We start from the raw sequence: 14,817 nt of genomic DNA on the forward strand, positions 1-14,817 counted from the left end.
TTCATTGGAGACATTAACTTATTGATTATTCCCAGAAATCAATGACGAGCCCTGAATCCCTTCTAAAGCCAGACGTTGACTGCATTCACAATACAGACAAGTTAAAGCTGATTTTTTTTTTTTTACACTCAGTGTGTTTTTCATGTGTGGTCCTTCATCAGACGTTCATCATCACTCACACAATACAGCTGAGAGCTCTGTTAGGAGCTGCTGTCGGGACTGAAGGCATCAATCACCATCAATAATCCCATTTCAGCTCTCTATCGTCACTCGTCTGATGATGCTCCTCATTACTAAAAACTTACAACCGCATAAAAACGTCCTTTTCCGTTTGTGAAATGCAATTTGATTCCCTTTGATTTAATATAATCAGCGTATTAGAACAACATCAACAGTATAAGCATGTCGTCTCTAGAATGTTGGACATAACAGTCACCCCCCCCCCAATATTAACTTTGATGAAATTGTAGTTGGATCTAGGAGATGCACAAATAAATGACATTTCAGGGATATCAAACTGTCCATTTTGGAGGTAGAAGTGATGGAGAATCTGTTCCACCTGTTTTGGTGTAAATAAAGTGACAACAGGCGAAACGTAGGAGCAGAAGGAAGAAGAACCAATCAGGAGGCCACAGGTAGCTGCTCTCCTGACTGATTCTGTTCATCCTAGTTCCTGCTGGTAGCATGAGGTGGTACCTGTAGCCCAATCAGATGGTGATTAAAGCGCTTCTGTATTTCTTCGGGCAGCGAACACATCCCCTGCCCAGACCTTAGGATTCTCTCATTAGATCCATTTCCACGTCCTAAAGGAAAAACCTTCTGAGCCATCATTGCAGATTTCTGTCTGTTAGAGCAGATTTGCTCACTCTGCTGCCTTTAAAAATGAATGCGGCGATTTAAATATGCAAAAAGCCACCGAGTAAGAAGGAAAGAAGGTGAAATATTCATGACGACATGCTGTCGCAGAAACACGAAGGATAAACAGGAAAACAACGAGTTGAACTAAAAGAATAGACTTTTATTAAACATCGTAACTAAGTCGCCTTCGGGAACATGAGGCCACAATCGGACACCCGCTTCAAACCCGCTTTAAACACCTTTTATGTGAGAGATCGTCGGTATTGATGTGTGGAGATGGAAGAAAAAGGAGGACATGCACGATCACGACACACCTGAAACTGTGGAACATGCAGAAAGTTCATTTAGTGGAAGCAGAAACGCTGAACTGAACTAAAGAGCCGGTTCTTCAAATGTTCCTTAATGAAATCAAAAGCTCATCTCAACGACCTAAAATGTGAACTAATCCCAAAGTGATGCCACTTGATTTTTGCCAAAAACTGATGATGAGAACAAATAAATGGTGGCGAAAACATGGCGCCATGTAACGGAAGAGAGTTAAAGCCTCTGCCGGCTCGTCGTTCGTGTTAGCTTGTAGAAATGTTGGCGGCGTTGAAGCGCGAAAAAATCTCATTTTTCGGAATTTCGTCTCTATTTGTCGTCTAACAGGAAAAAATGTTGAATGTAGGCCTTGTAAATTTCCAGCTATAACCCTGTTTCTTCTGTCCTCCTTCAACCTCTCTAGAAAAATAGACTTACTCTTCTCTTTCTAAGGCAGCAGCCTCCAGACCTTCATCTCCATTGCAGCCGCCGTCTATGCTAAGTGCATTTAAGTGAGGATTAGCATCGCACATCTTCGAGTCACAGCTAAAGGCACTTTCGGGTTGGATAAGAGCCACGCGTTCCTCTTCATCTCCGTTCAGCCGGTCCGGTTCCACGCCGTTCTCCATCGTCAGGTAGGATTCCCTCTCCTCCGACTCGGGCCGGTTCCTCTCCTTCACGACTTCATTTTCACACGTAGCAGGTTTATCCTGGTAGAAAACGTGGACAAAAAAAAAAAAAAAGGGTTTTAAACCTGTTTACGCCGCGACATCGACTGTGAGGATTCTCATGGAGACACAACGAATGTGGGCAGAACGTCACGCAAACAAACCCAACACGGCAAAGCGATTCCGGAGCTAATTAGCAGTGAAATAAAAGGGTTTTAAACGGCACAAAGACCTGCTGAGGGGCTGCTAGCTCCCACTCATCACACACTGAAAGCTCCAACAATGGCTGTGTATTATGTTATTGCACTATAATTAAATAGTGAAAAGAGCAACAGCTGTATTTTGATCTCCTTGAAGACGGAGATGATAGTCAACCGTAACAACGAAACGATGTGATTATTTTGCGACCTAACAATTTATATTTCTCCTAAAAAGCGTCATTTCTTCAAAATTCGGCGTCTGTGATTGGCTGAGGACCATCAGTTGTTTTGGCGACTCGCTGAAATCACTCCCCAGACTCCCTAGAAATTTAGTTTTGGGTCTCGCGCTGCCGGGGAACGCCTCTCCCTCTAGCGCCGCCATCAAGCCGTTAAAACTAGCGACCGTGTTTGTGGCTCCCCAGAGGATCGGGTCCGTTCCATTTCGGACACATTAACCCGAAGCGTCCCTGAGCACGAGTGGGATGAAGACCAGAGGAAATGTAATATTTAACGAGTTCTGTTCTGAATCAGCGATTTCTGTCCAAGTAATGGATTTTGTCTGATTTGGACATTATTATTTCATCCATGCGGAAAATATGAGGCCATAAGAAGCGGTCTGACGATTCCTGTTTAAAGTGGAATAAAATTATACGTGTATTCGCTCGATTTTACCAGATTCGTGCCGTAAAGTTGAAGTTCTGATAATTATTGTTTCGATTACTTTTTATGTCAAACATCTGCTGGTTCCCAGGTCTTTTGGCCGCTTTTCTTTGTGATTTACTGTAAAATGTCTTTTCAGAGTCTTGGAAAAATTGAAGCCCAAAATGACTCATCAAGATTCTCCTCCACACCTTAATGGATAATGAAGATAATCGATGGCCGCGGCCCCTCCTGGAACATTTGCCCCTCTAATCTGTGTGATTAACTCTAATTGCAGCTACTGATTGCTACGACTGTGCCGTTCTTCATCAACTCACCGGGCACGCTCCCTGACTCTTGGAGGTTCGTGTGAAGCATCGGCCGCCACGACCAAACGTCCTGAAGACGGGTGTTGGGATCACACCCCTGGCACGACTGCAAAAAGACAGACCTCGTAGGTCAGACACACACACAGACGGAACCAAACAGACGACTAAGACTTCTTTGTGCGCCTACCCTCGGTTTGGATCCCCGACAGACACCACCTGGAGAGGGAAGCCTCCTCTTCCTCGACCTCGTCGAGCTCCGGCCCACTGACCAACCACGGTGCCGGCTATCTCCAGCTTCCCGCCCTGTGACGAGATCCCAGGAAGTCCTCCTGGAGAGGGGAAGAGCAGACAGTGCTAACCTGTGAAGCGGTAAACTTGACGGATTAACATCTTGGTGCAGACGCTGGAAGTACTTTTAATATTTGGACAGAATGGAAGTTTGGGAAAACTAAACGGCGGGACTCACCGGTCTTTTCTCTGCCCCAACCGGGAGGAGGCATCAACGGGGACGGGGGGTAGAAGGAACCGACAGCGGGGTAGAAAGGCATTCCGTGAGAGTTCGGGAGTGGCGGCGGTGGCGGTGGGAAAGGACAAGGATGAGGTGGCCGGGAGAAGTTGAGGCCCTCCAGGATGCTCTGACGCATCTTCTCCACCTTGGCAACCAGCTCAGCCTGACCAGAAAGGAAGGACAGAGCAGTGCCTCGTTTGTTTACTGCTTTTTTAAACTCTAATCAAATCTGTTTAACATCTAAACTCATATGACATAGTTTTAGGTTAGTCAGAAGTAAGTCCAAAGACTCTAAAGGACATTGTCTATTGTCAGCGTTGGTGTGTCGATCTTTGCAAGAGGCACAGGAGATTGATCTGAGGATTGGTGGTATTGATTCTCTGGTTTCTGTCTCTGCTGGTTGCTGGATGTTGTTAGGCTTTAAGTTTGAGACATTTCTAGACTTACAGACAGAATTCATTGCTTTTCTTTACTTTTATTGTCTTTGTTGTGTTTGTACATTCTTGTAGCTACACCTCCTTCATCCATTTCAGTTGGTGTTTCTTCATTTTGCCCGTGTCTGTTCGCTTCTCCTAACACTTGACCAAATTTGCACAAACACGCCAAAGACTTTTAGAAATCTCCGTCTATATCAGTTCTAAGTCTAGAGAACAGATGGACCTCATAGATCCATCCTGTAACCATGGAAATGGGGAAAATAGGATAGAAATCCTTGCAAAGAAAAAGACACCACTCCTCTAATTGGTCAGGAAGAATGTTTACAGAAAGTTATGTTCTGAAAATAAAAAGGGATGAAAGACCCCATTCCTGCATCCCATCCTCACTTCCTTAGAGACAGGAAATAAAGAGACTATTCACTCCAGATGTCAATGGTTCGTGTTGTGGTGTGGATGAGGCTACCTGACCGTCACAGAGGTCCATGAGTTGAGCTTTCTCCCTGTTGGCCCTGATGAGTTTACTCTGCAACAGCTTCCCATCGAAGTACATCCAGGGGCAGCAGTGTTCCCAGGGGACGGGCTGCCCACACGCATCATTGGCAAACAAAGCCACGTCCACGCCGCTCATGAACAGAGCGGCCAGCTGGACTCCTCGTGGGTCCAAGTGGTCGATCTGTTGAAGAGAATCCCACCGGACTCGCGTTAGGCAACCCTAACTGGGTCACACCCGACGTTCAGACTCACGAGGGGCGAAGCAAAGCACAGAGAAAGCGTAAGCCTCCCATTCACCCCCTCCTCCCTTTGCTGGTGGTGCAACACCTGGTCCAGTCAACACAAAAGAAAAAAAAGCCAGCAGACAGAACCGAGACAATCCGGCACAGCGGAGAGCAAAACCAGCCGGCAGAGCTGCACACATGCAGATGATGGCGCACAGCGAGTGTGGATGGAGCCGACAAACCATCCACACGTGACACGGGAACCCCAGCGCGTCACTCAGAACTTCACTAGAACACACGTTTCAGAGCGAAGCTGCAGCTTCTGGAACAACCCACTCGTACAGAACAGGACTTTGTCGGGTGGGTTTTCTTTATGAGGAGCGTCCGGAGAAACGGATCGAAGAGCCAAACTGGTGTTTGAGGAAGGTGAATGTCAACCGAATTGAAATGCTTGGTTGGGTTTCTCCTCATGACCCTCCTCATAAGGTTAGCGCTACAAAAATCACCTTCAGGTCCTGCAGCTGGTCAGGCTCATAAAGTTTAGGAGAAAGTGCTTGGGCTAGGAAAGCGTCAAGTTCGCTACGACGCAAAATTCTTATTCCTGGCCAATGTAACATAAACCTGAAGCAAAAAACAGAAGGTTAACAGTCTTACAAACACCAGGAAGGGGTAGAATATGATTCCTCACTCCCTCAATCCTCAGTGGACCAAACAATAACGCCGTGATGTCAGCGGTCGACTCACCGCAGGACGCAGCAGAACACCAGGAGGGGCACGGGGACGTGGGCGGGGTTCAGCATGGCCGGAGTGTCGGAGCGCATGCAGGCCAGGAACGCCCTCATCCGGCGGTTCTTGTCCTCGATGGCCTTTCCCAGCCACAACCTCCTCAGGTTAGGGCAGGTCCATTCCCGGAAGGGCAGCGCCTCGACCAGCTCCGGGGTGTGGGGGGACTTGCCTTTATAAGCGGCCCACTCTTTGACCAACACACAAGAGTCTGGGAAGCAAAATCAGGAAGAGGTCAGGGCTCAGCTTCCGGGTTCTCTCCTAGAAGAGCGTTCAAGTTAGACATTTATCGCATTTTTTTTATTAGAAGAGGGTTTTAATGATTTGGATGGGCGGAGCTTGACAGTCGAAACTCAAGCTTCTAATCATGGAATTTATCGTCATGACGACTAATCCAGGATGGCAAATCAGAGGAAGACGGAGAAGTTGTGGCAGCTTACGATGCAACGAAGTTTGCCTATGTCAGAGGTCACCCGTGAGCGAACACGGTGTCGCACTGAGCAAAGCATCATGGGATTGGTTGAGAACGGAAAGAAAACACTGATAATTGTCTGGATTATCGGAGAAAGTCGGCCAAAGGAGATCAGTTGGTACCAAACGCTGGCAGCCAAAGCACGAAATACCCAAGATTGGTGCATGAGCAACCGATAGAAGGCCGTCTGACTGAGCTGTGCATCATATTCTAATTAACACTATATATTAGTGTATAATAATGTCAAATCTTGCATGTATTGATGACTAATCACCAGGATAAAACAGGATTCTGATCAATGAGAGGAAATAAAAGACTGTCCAGGAAGCTGAACCAGAAGTAATTGCCTTTTTCTGAGGAATATGTTGATGTGATGCACAGGAAGTCTTCCCATAGGAGAGTTCATGATCGTTGTTTTGTTACACCTTCTTTGCATTTGTTTTGTATCCAATCAGAATGATACGTATGCTGGCTGCGTCTCCTCTCCTGTCTTACCGGAGACAGTCGACTCTACCCAGTAGTTCCTGATGGTCCACCATCTACCGGTGACAACCTTGGACCAGGGGTGGCGTGATCCTAATACATTCTGTCATTGACTGAATTTTTCTTGACAGTCATCCATCACTCTGTCAGATTAGAACGACGAGGCCAATCTACGGTAATGTGAGTCCAACACTCTCATTCTGCACCGAATGGATTCCTCCACCAAGGCAGGAGACAAAATTCAATGAGGCTTTTACAAGAGAGGGCTTTGGAGGATTAAATGCTATTGAGTGGGATATACCTCATTATCGTTAAACAAATGAGCATTAAAATGAAGGCTAATAATACATCAGGATGGAATTTTTACAGCCAGACAGACAAAATGATGGAAATAGAGAACGTCTGCTGCAAAAATGAGCAGACAGTTGACAGATATCCCCAAAGATATCCTAAAGATATCCCCAAAGATATCCTAAAAGAGCAGCTCTACTCCTCCCACACTTGATAGACTCCTCTGGACAGAAACTACAGTAATAGTGACATTCGGGAGGTTTCTGACCACGGGACTCACATTCAGGGGGGCAGTTCCTCCTCATGGCGAGCCTCTCGGCCCGTTTCCTGTCCTCGGCCAGGCTGAAGAGCACTCCGTAAACAAACTGACGGACGGGCCGAAACAGCTGCACCGCTGAAGGCAGGTCTTTGTTTGCTTCGTCTTCAACGGTGACGGACAACTTAATCTCTCCCTACAAAGACACACTGTTATAGTAAACGCTGCACCAAGCTGCTGTAGATACGTCAGATCCCATGCGTGAATATGATTCCTGCGTATGTCGGGCATCACTTCTGACCAAATGTGAACTCAAGGCAATAAAAGACACCAACTTTCGTCGGTTTTCGTCTGGCTGTCTGACCTTGGTGAGAACGTGGTAGATGTAGGGATACATCAGACCCTTCCTGTGTCGGTGCTCGGCCACCCGCAGGACTTCGGGCGCCACGGCGGGGAGAGGCGGTATGGTGATGTCCATGTGGTTCCTGGTTGGCATGTTGAGCAGGGAGGGGATCTGGGTATTCAGGCCATGGGGACCTCCAGGCTTCGACCCCGGACTGTCATTAGCGGTCGGGCAGAGTTCAGCCTGAGGACATTTGGTCGGATTACTTGGTTAACATGGCTGGATCACTCAGCGCACAAAAAGAATAACTTTACTCACAGTCATGCTTACTTTCAATTGGTCGGCCAGGCCATCTCCATCTTGGTCGATGTCAGAATGTGGAGGATGTCCATTTCTCTCCCATCTAACCGTATGGTCACCGACATGACTGCAAACACACGGGATCACTTTACAGACAACAGTTTTCCTGAGACATTCTGCATTTCCACAACAATATTTTGAGAAACACGTTCACGGGCTCAAAAACGCTGCAGTGTGCATGCCGGGTCAGTAGGAGGCGATATAGCCTTTCAAAAAACAACATCACAGAGTAAGATTACATCAATGATTCGGCAAATTCACATTATAGGAGCATTAAATTCAATAAAGACTGCAAGATGTCCCAAAAAACATTTGGGCATTTTCAAGGTTCCTCAACACCAAATGGCCAAATTGCAACTATAGGTGCACCTTTTAAGGGTTAAACCATCATGCCCCCTTAAGAGGACTCGCTGATCCCAAGCAGTGTACTATAAATAAAACTTCCTCCGCCTCCTCTTAAATTAAATCAAAACCTAATCTGTATTCCAAAAGGGCTTGTTCACCAACAAATGGCAGCTGCCGTCGGCACGACGACAAACGTTCTACCTGTCAGGTAGATCAACCAGATCCACTACAGAACGTGACGGGTTCTGTTGGGTAGTTTTTCTACACATTTGGAGGCGAGTGGACACTAGCAGCACAAACAACAACAACAAGGAAAGCATGGTGATGACAAACGGTCCTCAACAGGCAGAAACCTTGAGCGGACCCGTCTGGATTTTAAGTTAATTTTAGAATTCCCATCTGCTGATCCTGATAAACTTCTTTTCATCTTGTCTCATTAGGAGTCTCCACAGCATATCATCCTTTTTCTATTTTAAATGAACACTCGTGTTTGTTTGGGAAAGTTTTTATGCTGGATGCCCTTCCTGCTGCCATCCTCTACATGTACCCCAGCTTAGAACCTACAGTTGGCTTCTACCCCTGTAGGGCTGCAGATGCCAGGGCAGCATACATGCGAAGCATGCCCTCCGCCACTGAGCTCCATCCCCGGTCGTCAGCTGATCCGGATATCAGGTTATATATTCATGCATCTTCAGTTACAACCACCAATGGTACCAATGGTTCTAGGTGTTCCTCACTTCTCTTGTAGACTTGTTTCAATCAAACGAAGGACTGACGTTTGACCAGTAAATAATGAGCCGAGCTGCCGTTTGAGACGAGGTGCAGCGCAGCAGTAGTTATTGCACGCTATAAAAACAATTTTACCAAACATGAGCTTAAGACAAGCCCGATTACATGAGCACTTCAAAACCTCTTCAAGGGCTTTAATAGCTGTTATTAAAGCATCAGTGTTTCTGGGAACAACGTCAGGACAAGGTACTGAAAGGAAGTTGTACTTGGAAGCAGATAGGGCTAATGTGTGGTAATCTCTCGGCGCTCTTTAACTATGAACTGACAGTAAGAGCCAATATAATACTGTCGCTGTTCAGGGAGGAACTGCTGTCATAAAATCTGATTAGGCGGACTGGAAACTTCAATGTTGACTAAATTTCTCCACTTTGTTTTCTTGATGTTCCCATCGAGACGCTAACAGAAGCTACAAGTCGAGGTGAACTCACTTGGCAGTCGCGCCCGGGATCTCCTCGTTCTCGGAGGAGAAAGATGTGGAGGAGGCGTGGAAGAGAGCGGTTTCTGCTTGGTTGGGGCTGATGGTAGAGGACCTGTCATACAGCACCTTCTGCTTCCCTCCAATAGGAATGTCGCTGAAGCTCTTCTGCTCCGAGCGCCGCGCCGCCAAGGATTCGGCAAGCAAGTGCCGCACCTGGAGACGGAGGAGAAATAAGAGTGTCATCGTCGTAGAGTCGACGCTTTCATTGAACAACGACATTCCCTTTCTCACCTCCGGTTTTCCAGGCAAGGAAACCTGTGGAATGTTGAGCAGGTTTGGAGACGGGACTGTAGCCGGGACGTCCAGGTGTTTTGGTTTGACTGTAAAATAGAAGCAAAATGTTTCAGCGAGACCCAGGAGAGATTTTTCGGACCGAACTAGGACAAGGAATGAATTAGAAATACACTAGTACCTCCAGATACGACCTGCTCGACATACGAGTTATCTGAGGTTATCTGAGTCGTCGCTCTATCCATATTTTAGCTTGATATACGCACAAAATCCAAGATACGAGTCATAATCCAGAACACCACCACTAATTGGCGGATGGATACAACATCAGTGAGACCGGATCTCGCTCACCGTTTACATAACTCATATATAATTAACTATACACAGGTAAAGTCTACATGTCTATTTGATAAAAACATGTTGTTTATACCATAATTTAGGGGGTCTGGGGCTTTTTCAGAAGGCTGGAACGGATTAAAATGATTTTAGTTGTTTGACTTACGAGCTCAGGCATGGAATCGAGTCAACTTGTATCTTGAGGTTTTACTGTACAATATTGATTATTGACATCATACTGATCATATTTCAGCCTGGCTGATCACAATGTAGCTGCAAATTAGTGTAGTTAAGGAAAGCTGGAATCAAAGTTCAAAATGTCCCTGATGTTCATTACGAAGGTAAAACGACAGATATTTGAACCCGTCTTGGTTTACAGTCTAACATTCAAACTGACCCTGTGAAGACCAGATAATGAGACTGAACAGAAACCCACCGGAGTCTGGAGGGAAGGCAGGAGGTTCGCTGGCCATGGAATAGAACTCCACCGCCTTCTGGAAGCGGACCACTTTGTCATCGGTGCACGACTGACGGAGAAACAGAAGAAGGGATCAGTCAAGACTCGGAGCGTCACCTCGACGCTTCGGGCACCGCCAAACTCTCCATACCTGAGAGTTCTTGAAGACGTCCTTGATGATGGCTTCCAGGTCGCTGATGTCTGGGATGCTGCGGACGTAATCTGACACAACCTTTATGACGACGTCACAGGGCGGGAGAACCAGCTGGTGGGCACGCACCTGAGGAAGGAAGGCGAACGCCGGAACGATAAATACCAACACGCGACCGGGTTTCTTCTTCCTGTGGTTACTTTCGTTATTCTGAGGGGTACAAAACCACATCTAAAAAAATATTATAGAAAATTCTTTGATAATTTCATTTTTCGCAGAGCAGAAGTCACAAGGCTCAACAAATACGTATAAAAATATCACAGCGGCGATCAGCTGATCATCACCAGGCGACGGATTTAAATGGAAATCTCAACTGGTTACACATTCGAGCTGCCGCCGCCATCCTCCGGGGTGATGTGTCAGCATGGTGGGAAGCTCAGCTGCCGTCAGGACGCACATGTGAAGCAGATGGCTTTGAGTTTAATCACAGCGAGTCGTTTCAAAAAGGAACAGCTGAACCGTTTAAATGGTGCCATAAAACCCGCTCGACTCAACTGTTCGCCATCAACGTCCTGCTTCAGGAAACACACGAGAATACGATGGAGCGCCAGCGCCGCTTCTACCTGGGGTAACATCACGACTCAATGCTTTGCCTTTGAATGCTTTCCAGTGTTTTTGTCTGCACTGGTTTGGAGTTAAATGGGGTGTGGTCACATTATTTCACGCACCAATCAGAGTCAACCCTCAGAGTCAGACCACTGACTAAGTGCTTACACTTGGACCATGTGCTTACAAAGTGCTTACACAACCAAATTGGAAAATTGTATTGCACAAATAATAAATTTTATTTAGTTGAACTTTAAACATTCAATTAAAGGACTTTTAAAAAATGTTTTCAATAAAGCGCAGAACTAAACATAAAATATTTATAAAATGGTAACTACAGAAGTCTTGTGTAGGCAGTAAAACATGTTTGTGGTGTCTGACAGTCCCACAGACTGAGGAATACTTTATTTGCTCAGTTTACTCTTCATATGGATGCAGAGGAAGCTTTTATTAGAGATAGTCGCATCAAAATGATCAAAAACGTCACGGCGCCAAATGACCTCAAGGAACCAGGGACGATAAGTCGGTCTATATTAAACTACAGCTGCTGTGTTGTAGATGTTCCTGCAGGTAAGTCTTCATTAAATGAAACAATTCAGTGTCGCATAAAATTGGACGACTCACAGGAGGAAAATTAATAAAAACAAGAAAGAAAAGAGCCGATAGCGGCAAAAGGAAGCTTCCTGTGTGGAGAGGATGGGCTCGGATTCAAGACGGAAGGATCTCAGGTATCCAGAGGGAGTTCATCGTGGAGTTACTCCTCCTTCGTACTCAAAGGAGGCGTTTATAAAATAGTCGCAGAACCTCCTTTACCTCATCCCGTCCTGCGAGCTCAGAGGCTGAAGAGCAACAATCAATTCCATACAGAACCCTGATCTGGCATCAAGACGTGACAGTCTTGCCTTGAACAGCCTTAAAAGGAGGGCAATTTTTTAGATTTCAAACAACGTTCATAAGAAATGACGAACAGGTGACACATCTTCACAGGTGAAGCAATATCCTTTTGGGGTATCACTCTACCAGGATGGATCCAGAGACTGGAATTTAGATCAAGCAGGGAGTGTGTGAGAGTCTTCCGCAGACTCCAACAGATTGCCCTGTGTTTGGCTTCATCCGTCTTCCCTTCAGCTCTACTGTCCATGCCCCTGCTGAAGTTAATTTGGCCTCGTCTAACCAGAATCATTGAATTAATCTTCATTTATACAGCGCTTAATCCCATCATCAGATTACACCTTCTACGTTTGCTCAGACTTCACAAAGCCATTTGCTCCCCAATAGTCTCTTAACCCTCCGGAGCAATCAAAGGACAGCTGTATCTACTGAGATCAGACACTGGTGGACTCTAGTTTGTTGTTGGGTCAACATTCGATCATTCAGCAATCATCAGGCAACTTCCAGTTGCCCTCAAAGATACTGCACCGCCAGCGCCCCCCATTGGGATCATGTCTAAGGAGCTTTGTTGGTTCTTATCCCACTCAGGAGTTGTCATTTACTCAACAGGAACTCCTCTTGAGTAAATATGTCTGTTTCTTTAGTCAAAGATAGTCTTGTACTGCGAATAAAGTTATCGGAGGGATTGCATTGGCTCACCTCCGACTGCTCACTTCCACAAAATGGGACAACCAATGAATGTGATTGAAACAAAACTAAAACGTTGAATACTTACCTTCAGAGATGCTAATGGATGCTCTGGACCAAGTAAACTCCAGTGAAAGGCAGCCAAGTCTTCATCTGACAGTATGTGATTCCCTTCAAAAACACAAAACGTGGCGTTACACACCTGAACCATCCATCTACATCCCGTCCCGTCAGTTCGTTTCGCACCAACCTAAAAGCGACGCAAAGATGGCAAAACGATTGGGGTTGAGGTCCAGCTGCCGCGCCACTTCGTACATCAGGTACTGGCTGGTGGTCAGGCTCTTGCCATTGCGGCTCAGTTTGAGGGCGTGAGCGCTGAAGTAGTACGGGAGGTTGCACAGGGCGTAGTCCGAGTCGTAGGCCAGCAGGCCGTGGAAGCCCTTCTCCCTGCATAAAGTGATCACCTCCAGGTGATGGTCCTCCATGGTCTGGATGACCTGAGGAGAAGCAAGAGGCGAGGGTCTAAATGCTGAAACCAGAGATTAAATTTGAGATTAAATTTCTTAAACGGACATGGGATTACAAATTTGTTTGAGGTTCTCTGAGGTCATGAACAAGTCACAGCTGATCAACCACCGCCCATACGGTCAGCTGTTTACGATCAGGATAGTTTCACTAGGTTAGTGTTACCCCTGGATTATGGGTCACGTCTTCCCGTGTATACTCCAGTTCTACCCGTGCACAATTGTGAACCTCAAACCAGCTGTACGACATTCTGTGTGCACGATGAAACACACCTGGAGGGTGCCAAAGCTTCCTGCATATGGAACATTTTTTCTGGATTATTAAAGTCTGGATTGACAGATTTCATTTTATGCCTGCTGCTTTTATTCATCTTTTATTTACCCTGAGTTATTCCTACTTGATTTTCAATCAAACTATTATTTGGACCTTTTGATTATCTTGATATTCCTGTCATTTTTTCCCCCCTCCTTAAAATGAATAAACTTCTAAATAATCTGATTTATTAAATCACATCCATCTACAGATGACACAGAATATTACTTGAAGTCACATTTTATTTCTGCCCAAACCTTCTGGGACCTATCCTGAAGCCATCAGCCCCCCTGTGGAATGATCCACCTGTCCTGACGGGTAACCCAGCCGGGCTCCACCGGCACCACCAGGGCCGAGGTTCCACTCACCCCGATCCGGAACCTGAGCAGCGCCAGGCGGATGCAGTGCGCCATGCAGACCGGGGGCAGGAACCAGACCTTGGGCGGAGGGGTGCCCTTGTTCTGGACGTGGCTGAGGATCTGCTGGGCGGTCTGCCTCTCGTTCACCTGCCGCTTCACCCACTCGTGGAGGCGGCCTTTCTCCAGGGCGCCATTGAAGCACACCAGCAGCTCGATGTTGCCGCTGAAGCAGGCCTCAGACAGGGCGGCCAGGTAGCCCAGCATGTGGTTCCACTGGCCCCCGCTCACCCAGTCCATGTAGAAGCCCCCGTAGAGCCGGTGGAGGCAGTTCTCTGCGTCCACCAGCAGCCTCAGCCGGCTCTGAGGGGGTCTCTCCCGGCCACCTCCCACCATGCTCCCCCGGGCCAGCTTCTGGAGCTCCACCGGCACCACGGCGCTCTGGCAGTGCTTCTCGATGAACTCCTGGAAGCCGTGGACCCCCATGGCGAGCGTGTCGGCCCGGAAAGAACCGGAAAAGTGGGTGTTTAAAAAAAAAAGAGCTACCGGAGGAAATCACACCGGAGTGGGTGGCGGCGATTCTCTCTTCCCCCCCACCGGGACTGACAGCCGGGAGCCCGCGGTTACGGAGGAGTTTGGAGTGAAATGTGAAGAAGAGGAAATGAAAGCTGACATTCAGGCATCGTCACTTCTTTCTGGCTGTTTGTTTCCTGTCAGACGTGGTTCACAGCTGCCATGTGTTCGTTCACGGAACCACGTCCGACCGTGACAGGGAACACGGGTAGCAGGTGACGACAACACGCACCGGCACGTACAGACGCTAATCCGGAAGACGAAACAACTCCCCGATACGTACTTCCGGATTGGTTTGAAAACCGTCTTCCGGTGGGAAAGTCAAAAGCACGAAAGTCGTAATTTTACGGAAAATAAAATTAATAAAGTAGAAAAAAATTCGACACAAACAATTGAACTATTTATTGTATAAGAAAAAAAATATAGTTGTAATTTCA

At 46.8% G+C, this 14,817-nt stretch overlaps 1 protein-coding gene across 1 annotated transcript; it reads right to left on the bottom strand.

The window, feature by feature from the left end:
• Positions 1 to 997: 997 nt before the first annotated feature.
• Positions 998 to 14,609, bottom strand: LOC137595746 (constitutive coactivator of PPAR-gamma-like protein 1). The gene is made up of 17 exons (XM_068316008.1): positions 13,820 to 14,609; positions 12,865 to 13,111; positions 12,703 to 12,785; positions 10,431 to 10,559; positions 10,259 to 10,349; positions 9,487 to 9,575; positions 9,206 to 9,408; positions 7,614 to 7,710; positions 7,305 to 7,526; positions 6,965 to 7,136; positions 5,400 to 5,649; positions 5,162 to 5,276; positions 4,403 to 4,612; positions 3,461 to 3,665; positions 3,182 to 3,323; positions 3,004 to 3,100; positions 998 to 1,868 (listed from the first exon to the last, which is right to left on the bottom strand). Exons 1-17 carry the CDS (start codon positions 14,291 to 14,293, stop codon positions 1,593 to 1,595), a joined length of 3,102 nt encoding a protein of 1,033 aa, XP_068172109.1. The 5' UTR covers positions 14,294 to 14,609; the 3' UTR covers positions 998 to 1,592.
• Between the last annotated feature and the right edge of the window lie 208 nt (positions 14,610 to 14,817).

Source organism: Antennarius striatus, chromosome 5 (genome assembly GCF_040054535.1).
Source record: "Antennarius striatus isolate MH-2024 chromosome 5, ASM4005453v1, whole genome shotgun sequence".
NCBI lineage: Eukaryota > Metazoa > Chordata > Actinopteri > Lophiiformes > Antennariidae > Antennarius > Antennarius striatus.